Consider the following 11,077-nt stretch of genomic DNA (forward strand, 5'->3'; position numbering starts at 1 on the left):
CAGGGGAGAGCGCCCTGCCCTTCGGGGCTTACGTAGACCGAGAAGTCAGTGAGGTGTGCTTCGTACAGCTGAGCCCACGGAGAAGACATGGCGGGGGCGGGGTCTTGTGGGGAGGGGAGCGAGGGGTCAGAAGCGGGTGGGAGAGGAGCCGGGGACCGGGTCACGTCGGGCCCTGGAGGTTGTGCTGAGTTCGTTGGCCTTTATCCTGGGCGGCGTGGGGCCACTGGAAGGCCAGCCTGTTGGGTCTGACTGCACTTAGCAAGATCTCTCCGGCCATCACGTTCGGACTAGAGAAGGGGTCGGGGACAGCGGGGGCTTCGGTCATACTCCCGGGCGCGGTCAGATTTGTATCGGCTGTGAAGGTGGACTCAGTAGGGTTTGCCGACTGACTGGACGTGGGCGTCTGTGACCCAAAGCCCTGCACGAAGCCTGCAGCGCATCATGAGGCAGGAGAGGCAGCCACAGGAGCAGGTGGGGTGTTGAGCTGGGCCGGCTGGAGGTTCCTGTCGGACGTCCAGGTGTGGGGACTTAGGCCTGGGAGAGCCACTGCCAGTCACCCTCACAGAGCAGCCTGGGGTCCGGGGGGACAGAGGCTTTGTCAGAGCGGGACCAGAGATGGGGTGAAGGTGACGCCTTCGGGGGGGTTGCTGCGAGGAGTAGGACCAGAGGTGGTATGGGAGGAGTGAGAGCCGGTGGGCTGCCAGTGGGAGCAGCTCCGGGAAGGGAGACCCTCAGGCAGGGGAGCAAGTGCTGGCAGAGCCCTGCTCCTGCCGGGGGCGCCGCAGGGCCACTCGGGACCCCCAGCCCCGTGATCCAGTGTTTGCTCCTTTCCTTACTGCTGGTTGTTGGGCCTGCTGTATTCAGTATTTAAAAATGTACATTTCCGGGCTTCCCTGGTGGCGCAGTGGTTGAGAGTCCGCCTGCCGATGCAGGGGACACGGGTTCGTGCCCCAGTCCGGGAAGATCCCACATGCCACGGAGCAGCTGGGCCTGTGAGCCATGGCCACTGAGCCTGCGCGTCCGGAGCCTGTGCTCCGCAACGGGAGAGGCCACAACAGTGAGAGGCCCGCGTACCGCAAAAAAAAAAAAAAAAAAAATTTACATTTCCGTAAGAAATGTAAAAAGATCTACACTTCCATAATTTACATTTTCAGATTGCAAAAAGCCAATTTTATTAAGTTAAACTAATATGAAGTTTTTATGAGAGATGAAAATATATCATTTACGATTCAGTGGATCCTCACACTGAAGACGTTCTTCACGCGTGGCTCTGAGATGCATCAGGAGAGTTTGGAACAGGGATTGGGGATTGAGTGGAAACGCTTCTCTTGCTTCTTACATTGAAACCATTGGACAGGTTTTGCCTACAAGCACCTTAAGTAGTTGGTGGAACTAAAATTTATGCATGAAGCACTTTTCTGTGAAAATGGATTCCTTTTTAGTGCATGTAGGATGCGCAAAGTTTTTCTATGTTGAGCTACTTGGTAAAATGAAATCTTACAAATGGTGAAGCTTTATTTTCAAATATTGGTTCTGTCTAATTCAGATTTAGCATTCCGAAATTGTTTTCTTTTTCATAAAACTAGCTTATGAAGTTTAATTAGTAGCTGTATCTCTCCTGTCTATAGAGTAAGCCTGGAAATAGTAGCATTTAACAGCAGACACAGGGGGCTTTCTCTCTCTGCTGCCTCAACGATTGTTTTTCCTAGTTCTTTCCTAGTTCACGGGTGTTTCATTGACCGGGGTGCAGCAGCCGTGTCCCGAGGCCGGTGCACGTGTTTTTACAGTTGGTCTCACATATTGCGTTCCGTCATCTGCACGTACATGCACGTCACCATCTGTGGGGTTTTTATCATGCTCCGCGCACCATGAAGATGCTGCAGGCATCCCCGCCCTGGACCCTCCTGAGTCCTCTGTGCACACATTAGCCACCACCATCCTTGGGAGCCCGAGGCTGGGGTCAGGGCAGCTGGCCCGGGCAGGACGGGGGACGAGTTTGGAGGCACCTCAGCCACACTTCTGCATGGAGCGTGAGATGGGACCCCTCCCCGCAGTCCCAGCCTCTGCTCGAAAGTGCGTCTCAGGGCCTCAGCAGTAGTCGGCTGCCCCTCAGGCACCAGGATCTGAGCCAGACAGGGTATGTGTGCTCTCAGGGTTGGAGCCTCCGGACCTGCGTCCCCCTCAGTGAGCATCTTTACGAGGAGTGAGGCCCAAAATGAGGGGCTGTGACCTCAGCTCAGGTCCTTTGCTGGGCTGTTCCTGGGACAGTTTCCTGAAACCTGAGTGCTGTCCCTTCCAGCTCATCTCACTTAGAATCCTGCTTCTAACGTCCTGCTACTTTGTCCACCTTTGAAGTAAACTATTTCTGCTTCATTTCACTTTGTATGTGGTTTTCTTTGAGCTCAGATGTTAAGCGTGTAATATTGCGTGTGGTGTTATGGAGTTCAGCTCTAACTAACAGAACTTTTGTATCCAAGTGAAATACAAATATTCCAAACTGACCCATACTTTTATGGGATTTGCAAGCGTGCTGACAATCAACATCATTTCAACACCCGAGTTGTGTCTTATTAGATTATTTCAGGGTTTACTTTGGGCCTAAGGACTAATATCTACAAAATAATAATTTATAATTTTTCTTTTTGTTTGAATTTTTTGTTTTATTTTATTTTTTGTTCTGTTTTCTTTTTGCTTTCCAGACTATGCCCGAGTAATCTCAGCTTTCTTTAATTACTGGATCACACATATCCTTCCTGAGAAAAACAATGAATAAAATCAGTACATCTATTTAAGAAGAGCTAATATTTGACAAGAAAATAGGAAAGACAGATATGAAATGGGCTGAGACTTAATTTCTATACACAGAGAAGATGAAATTCTCTAAGTTTTCTTTGTAACCCAAACACTGGGAACTTTGAGGACATTTCAATTCATCTGTTTGTACATAATAGGTAGATGTAATCTGAGACTTTAAGTGAGAAATTGGGATAAAATTGAAAATTTCTTTGAAATTGTGTGTGTCTTAAATTAAAAAATGGACATTCTGTTAAGTTGAATAAACTGTATAGTTTGAAGCTGTATATATATTTTTATAAAGTTTTAAATCACTTTGTGTCTGAAAGTTTGTTTTAAGAATGTCGTATGGATATTAAAACGTTCATGGTTAAGTAGTTTGATTCTAGTTGAATTTATTGATTGTTTTCTTCTTTTTTTCCTCTTGACTTTGAGAAGAATATCAAGAACATGTTTTTCCTGTTTGATCTTCCTTTTGTCACAGAAGCCGTCACCAGTTTTCAGTGAGACTGAGTTTTAAAAACACCAACCAATCGATGCAGCGTCTTAGGATTGGCACTGTCTCTATACATGAAAATATACTTTTTTATTGTGGTAAAATATACATAACATAAAGTATGCCATTTTAGCCATTTTGAAGTGTACAGTTAAGTGGCATTAAGTACATTCACAGTGTTGTGAGGTCATCACCACTGTCCTTCCTTTTTTAGGCTGAACAATGTTCCACCTCTGTCCGTGGACACTGGGGTTTCCCCCATTTCCTGTTATGAATAATGCTACTGTGTGAACATCATGTACAAAATTCTGCGTGCACATTTGTTTTCATTTATCTTGGGAGTGGAATAGCTGGATCAGATGGCGACTCTACGTTAACCTTTTGAGGATCTGCCAGGATGTGGTCCACAGCAGCTGCACCATCTTCATCCCCACCACCCAAACATGAGTGCCAAGTTCTCCACGTCCTCACCAACACTTGTTATTTTCCATTTTCCTGGTAATAGCCATCCTCATGGTTGTGCAGAGGCATCGTGTGGTGGTTTCAGTTTACATTCTATGTACGCATTGGCTCTTCTCCTCCTTGCAGAAATTCCTGTGGAAGTTATTGCCCATTTGTGAATTAGATTATTAGCTTTTTGTCATTGAATTATGAGTCCTTCATGCTGGGTATTAACCCCTTATCAGATCTGTGATTTGAAAATATTTTCTCTCATTCTGTAGCTTGTCTTTTCACTCTCTTGTTAGTATATAGATAGATTCTTTTTCATATTCATTATGATTTATTACAGGATATTGAATATAGCTGCCTGTGATATACAGTAGGACCTTGTTTCTCCATCCTATATATGCTAGTTTGCATCTGCTGATCCCAAACTCCCAGTCCATCCCCCTCCCCATTAGCAACCACAAATCTGTTCTCTGTCTGTGAGTCTGTTTCTGTTTTGTAAATAAGTACATTTGTGTGATATTTTAGATTCCACATATATGATATCATATGGTATTTGTCTTTCTCTTTTTGACTTGTTTCACGTAGTATGATAATCTCTAGGTCCATCCATGTTGCTGCAAATGGCATTATTTCATTCTTTTTTATGGCTGAGTAGTATTCCATTATATACATATACACACACACACACACACACACACACACCCCAAATCTTCTTTATCCATTCATCTTTCAATGGACATTTAGGTTGTTTCCATGTCTTGGCTATTGTAAATAGTGCTGCTGTGAACATTAGGGTGCATGTATCTTTTTTTTTTTTTTTTTTTTTGCATGTATCTTTTTGAATCAGAGATTTGTCTGGATATATGCCCAGGAATCAGATTGCTGGATCATATGGCAATTTGATATGGCAACTCTATTTTTAGTTTTTTGAGGAACCTCCATACTGTTTTCCATAGTGGCTGCACCAGGTCACATTCCCACCAACAGTTTTAGGAGGGTTCCCTTTTTTCCACACCCTCTCCAGCATTTATTATTTGTAGACTTCTTAATCAGATTAGGGCCATTCTGAGTGGTGTGAGGTGTTACCTCATTGTAGTCTTTTTTTTTTTTTTTTTTTTTAATTTATTTTTGGCTGTGTTGGGTCTTCGTTGCTGTGTGCGGGCTTTCTCTAGTTGCAGTGAGTGGGGGCTACTCTTCATTGCGGTGCACGTGCTTCTCATTGCGGTGGCTTCTCTTGTTGCAGAGCACAGGCTCTAGGCACCCGGGCTTCAGGAGTTGTAGCACGTGGGCTCAGTAGTTGAGGCTGGCGGGCTCTAGAGTGCAGGCTCAAGTTGTGGTGCACAGGCTTAGTTGCTCCACGGCATGTGGGATCTTCCTGGACTGGGGCTCGAACCCGTGTCCCCTGCATTGGCAGGCAGATTCTTAACTGCTGCGCCACCAGGGAAGCCCCTCGTTGTAGTTTTGATTTGCATTGCTCTAATAATTAGCAATGTTGAGCATCTTTTCATGTGCCTGTTGGCCATTTGTTTGTCTTCTTTGTTGAAATGTCAATTTAGGTCTTCTGCCCATTTATTGATTGGGTTGTTTTTTTTTTGATATTGATTTGTATAAGCTGTTTGTGTATGTTGGAAATTAAGCCATTGTCGTTCACATCGTTTTCAAATATCTTCTACCAGTCCATAGGCTGTCTTTTCATTTTGTTGATGGTTTCCTTTGCAGTGCAAAAGCTTTTAAGTTTGATTAGGTCCCATTTGTTTATTTTTGCTTTTATTTCTATTGCCTTGGGAGACTGATTGGTATGACTTCTGTCAAAGAATGTTTTGCCTATGGAGTTTTATGTTGTCATGTCTTATATTTAAGTCTTAAAGCCATTTTGAGTGGACCTGTCCTGATCCCCATCCTGGTTGGTGGCCCATCCTAGCTGGTGGCCCATCCTGGTGTCCAGGCCTGGCTGGCAGCTCCACTTACCAACCTTTATTAAGCTCAGGGAGCTGTATGGTGTATGGTATATGGGTGTGTTCTAACTTGATTGATATATATAAGGCTGTCCAGCTTTCCCAACACCACTTGCTGAAGAGACTGTCTGTTCTCCATTGTATATTCTTGCCTCCTTTGCTGAAGATTAATTGACTGGAGGTGTGTGGGTTTATTTCTGGGCTCTCTATTCTGTTCCATTGATCCATATGTCTGTTTTTGTGCCAGTACCTTGCTGTTTTGATTACTGCAGCTTTGTAGTATTGTCTGAAGTCTGGGAGGGTTATGCCTCCTGCTTTGTTCTTTTTCCTCAGGATTGCTTTGGCAATTCTGAGTCTTTTATGGTTCCATATAAATTTTAGGATTATCTGTTCTAGTTCTGTGAAAAACGTCATGGGTAATTTGATAAGGATTGCATTAAATCTGTAGATTGCTTTGGCTAGTATGGCCATTTTAGCCATATTAATTCTTCCAATCTAAGAACGTGGGATATCTTTCCATTTCTTTGAATCATCTTCAGTTTCCTTTATTAATGTTTTATAGCTCTCAGCATATAAGTCTTTCACCTCCTTAGGTTTATTCTTAAGTATTTTTTTTTGGATGCAGTTTTAAAAGGAATTTTTTTTTAAATTTCTATTTCATTGCCTTTCTATTTAATTGTTATTATAAAGAAATGCAACCAATTTCTGTATGTTAATCTTGCATCCTGCTATTTTGCTTAATTCGTTTCTCAGTTCTAGTAGTTCCTGTGTGGAGTCTTTAGGGTTTTCTATATGTAGTGTCCTGTCATCGGCATATAATGACAATTTTACCTCTTCCCTTCCAATTCGTATACTTTTTCTTTTTCTTATCTGATTGCTGTGGTGAGGACTTCCAATACTATGTTGAATAGAAGTGGTGAGAGTGGGCATCCTTATCTTGTTCCAGATTTTAGTGGGAGGGCTTTCAGCTTTTCTCCATTGAGTGTTATGTTGGCTGTGGGATTGTCATAAATAGCTTTTATTACATTGAGATATGTTCCCATAAATGGAATTGTTTTTATTTCCTTTTCAGATTGTTCATTGCTAGTGTATAGAAATGCGGCTGATTTTTTGTATTTATTTTGTATCCTGCTAGTTTTCTGAATTCATATATTAGCTCGAACAGTTGTGTGTACGTGTGTGTGTATAATCTTTAGAGTTTTCTACATATAAGATATCATCTGTGAAGGAGATCATTTTATTTCTTTCCTTCTACTGTGGATGCCCCATTCTCCAGAGCTCCTCTTCCCCATCACCGTTTGTGTCCTTAAGAGGTGTCTGCTCCACTAAGTAGAACCTTCTGGAAGCAGATGAAGCAGCAAGGATGCCCTACTGGTTCTGGAGATCTGTCAGCTTGAGACTAGTTGCTGTGAAGTTCCCTGAGCTTAATAAAGGTTGGTAAGTGGAGCTGCCAGCCAGGCCTGGACACCAGGATGGGCCACCAGCTAGGATGAGCATCAGGACAGGTCCACTAACCAGGGCAGGTCCACTGACCAGAACAGGGCCCCCCAACCAGGATGGGCCACCAACTAGGATGGGTCATCAACCACAATGAGCCCACAACTGGGACAAGCCACCAACCAGGATGGGTCACCAACCAGAAAGGGCCACCAACTGGGATGGGTCATCAGCCACGGTGGGCCCACAACTGGAACAAGCCACCAACCAGGATGAGTCACCAACGAGGATGGGCCACCAACGAGGATGGGCCACCAACCAGGATGGGTCACCAACTGGGATGGGCCCACCAACTGGGATGGGTCATCAGCCACGGTGGGCCCACAACTGGAACAAGCCACCAACCAGGATGGGTCACCAACCAGGATGGGTCACCAACTGGGATGGGTCACCAACTGGGATGGGCCACCGTACCCCAGGGGCTGCCTCCTTGAGAATGGATGATGGTCCACTGTCTCCATGGAGCTGGAAACAAGACACGGCCACAGCCTGAAGTAGGACTGTGGGCAGCTTCCAGTCCATGCCTAAGATGGCCTTCGTCTCATTTCCCCCTCAGTGGAGATATGATCTGCTGCCACAACTGCTTTTCCCTCCTCCCCTGAGACGCAACGTCAGTGAGGTCAGAGGCCCAGGAATTGTGTCACCTTCACCGCAGGGCTGAGGGGTCACTCTAGGCAGGTAACATCAACCTGCTGCTTCCTTTCCAGAACCTCTGACTGCCTCGGGCGGGACACCTGCCTTTCTGATTCGCCAGGTTGTAATCCTTCCATTAAGGTGCCTATTAATTAATGACATGTGTTTGCCGGTATGAAAATAAATATTGACAGATTCATAATTTCCCATTAATTCTCAATATCCAATTTGTCTTTCAGTTATGCACAATTTACATCTTTTCCATGCCCAGCAAATGAATACACTATTGTTGGATTCTGGGGAAAACTTGTGATTTGCAGACAAGACTTAACCCTTTACTTGATTCTTTCTGGTCTCAGCACAGAATCCCTGTAAACTCTCCTCCTGTCAGCTCATTGGGTTTTACTTTGTCCGTTTCTCTGACCACACCCTAAAAGTACTGAGGAACAGGGGTGTAATTGAGCAGGTGGGATGGTCAGGGTTAATCAGTTTTGCGTATCATTCTAATTTCAAAGAGAAAAATGCCTCTTCTAGAAAAAAAATAAATCTTGTCTCTGTGTCAGTATAAATACGATAATCTGTTTCTCCCAGTGTGACTGAAGTTAGATGATAATTAGATCAACTTATCTTTTACAATAGTGCAAAATATCATTCAGTCTGAGTCATTTGTTTTCTGTAAACCATACCAATTAAGGCAGAAAGGAAGCTCTCGAGAATGTGAGGAATGCTCATCACAGTGAGATGGGGGGCGGGGGAAGCCCAGCGCTTTTCTGCATCCTGAGATCTCAGCAATTAGGAGAGGTGGTAGCAGTGTCTCCCTGCTGTTCCCCAGGCCCTGATGCTCAGTGTTTTCAGGAAAAACTGTCCTAGGTTCTCTCACACTCACTTGGCCGGTTCTGGATTTTCCTCTCCATGCAGCACTCGCTGTGCCCAGTTTCTCTAGGGAGCATGTGTTCTCATTCAGAGAATCTGGTGAAACATTGGGTCCCCTCCAAAATAAGAAGCCCGCACAGAGCTGCCCCACCACACACACAGACACTGCACAGCTAAAGGGGTTGCAGACTCCCTGAAACCCACGCAGCGGTGGATTGATTGTCTACTTCTGCATGACAGATTACCACGAATTTAGTGGCTAAAACAATGCCCTTTATTGCCCCCCAGTGACCATGAGTCAGGCCCAGGCTTGGCCTGCTGTGTCCTGGGTTTGGGGCCTCATGGGCTGTGGGCAGAATTCTATTCCTGTGGTTGTGGGACTGAGGTCCTAGTTTTCTTGCTGGCTGCCAGCTGGGGCTACTTTCACCTCCCTGAGGCCCCCCAAGTCCCAATTCCCCCCACCCTCTTCCCACCTGGCAGTGACTCCTCTGAGGCCAGCAGGAGACCTGGGAAGGACCAGGTTCTGAAGGGCTTCCCCTGGTGGAGTCAGGCCGCCAGGTTGGCCTCCCTTTTGCTTCATTTAAAACCAACTGATTACAGGCCTTGAAGTCCTTTGTCCTTGCATGTGGCACTTGGCACTGACCCTTCTGGTACCTCCCTGGCCCATAGCACCTGGCACAGATCTTGCACTGGTCACTCAACAGACATTTCTTGAGGCAACCATTCAAGTTTCCTTCCTTTCCTTTCCTTTCCTTTCCTTTCCTTTCCTTTCCTTCCAACCACTCAAGTCGGAATGTGGTTAGCTGCTGCCAGCCCTTCAGACCCACATCCTGCATAGACCAGATGTCTTCATTTACCGGGGTAGATTAGATGGCCTCATTCACCAGGGTAGACCAGATGGCCTTGGTTACCATCACTGTATAGGCCCCATAGATGTTCAAATGGGGTCATGCAACCCCTTTCATTTTGCAAAAGAAGCTAATGACCAGAGAATTTAGGAGGCTTGCTCAATGTCACACAGCACTCATAAAGGTAGAAAGTAGAAAGTAAGATGAGTAAGGTGAAGGTGAGAATGTATAGGTGATATGTTTTCAGAATTCAGGTGGAGAGAAATTACCTTCATGGAGGAATCAAGGGAGAAAGATGGCTTCATAAAAGGTGATACCTGAGCTCCTCCCTAAAAGACAGATAGGATGAGAATGTGTGGAAATACAGGAGGAAGGCAGAGGGGCTGGGAGGTGACAGAACAGGTGGAAGAAGGGGTGCTTCCCCTGTCTTGTGACTGTTTTCTATCTGCACCAACACAGATTTCAATCAGCAGCTATGCTGTTGACTCATAAAAGTGTCACACTTCTGCTGGAAATTATCCCCAAGAATGTCTCCTCTTCAGATTTAATCACCACCACCCATGCTGGAAATGTGCCTGTCCTAAAATAATAAATGTTTTCTTAAGGGCTTAGAACATTCCAACATGAACGTAGACAGCAACTGATGGCAACTGCCAGCAATCAGCCATGCAAGGCAGTTACCCCAGAACAAACATCAAGTAAATATGTGCAGAAATCACAAGGGCAGCCTCATCTCTTCATCCTCACAAACTCCACGGTATAATCCACTTTCTTACCTCAGTGATGTTCTCATTGCAAGGTTAGGTGCTCATCCAGTTTTTAATTATATTCATAATGGAGAATGAAGAAGAAAAAGGGGACTGACACTTACTGAGCACCTACTGTGTGCCAGGCGTGATGAATTCCTTACATACGGTATCTTTCTATTCTTGAAATCCATTAAAGTTTTAACAGTTATTAGCATCCCCACTCTGTGGATGAAGAAATGTTTGTTTGACCTTAAGGTCACTATTGACCGCGAGTAATGAAACATTAGAATTTCCATCGCTAAAGCTAACTTGTGATCACCCTTTCTCATAAACGTACATATCAAACTCGGCCTCACTACTTAGCCAATTGTTTCCTTTTCCCTGCATCTGAGAATAGCCAGTGTCCATGACGGACATAGAGGCCCATAGTGTCTCCTGCCTGGCAATGATGTTATGAGGCCCAGAGCAGAGTAGGCACACAGCACGTGTGATCTGATCGTGCCTGCGTGCATATGATATCCTGGTCTTAGACAGTTGTCACTTTCTTTAGTGGCTTGGGAGTGTCCTGAAATGGCCTTTTGGACCCTGGCACCGTCCTTGTACCTGACTGTCCCCCTAAATATGGCCCCATTAGTTGATGCACTTATCATCTGTGATTCAGAAACATCCCAGGGCTGTGTTGGGTGCTGGGCTACACGGATGAACAGGAGCCAGTGTCCCATTTGTGCCTTGGGGCCAGCCAGCTGCTGTGCATTGTTGCCACATGGGTGAGTCATGACCAAA

At 45.2% G+C, this 11,077-nt stretch overlaps 1 protein-coding gene across 2 annotated transcripts in view; it reads left to right on the forward strand.

Annotated features, from left to right (window-relative positions):
- ERICH1 (glutamate rich 1) overlaps positions 1–3,150 on the forward strand; it is a 47,277-nt gene extending 44,127 nt beyond the window's left edge. For both annotated transcript variants that reach the window (XM_082680518.1, XM_082680519.1), the window contains one exon: positions 2,700–3,150. In XM_082680518.1, coding sequence (XP_082536644.1) covers positions 2,700–2,773 — 74 coding nt within the window. In that variant the 3' untranslated portion in view covers positions 2,774–3,150. The remainder of the gene's footprint in view (positions 1–2,699) is intronic.
- Positions 3,151–11,077: the final 7,927 nt, after the last annotated feature.

Source organism: Grampus griseus (genome assembly GCF_964374135.1).
Source record: "Grampus griseus genome assembly, chromosome: 21".
NCBI classification, from domain to species: Eukaryota; Metazoa; Chordata; class Mammalia; order Artiodactyla; family Delphinidae; genus Grampus; species Grampus griseus.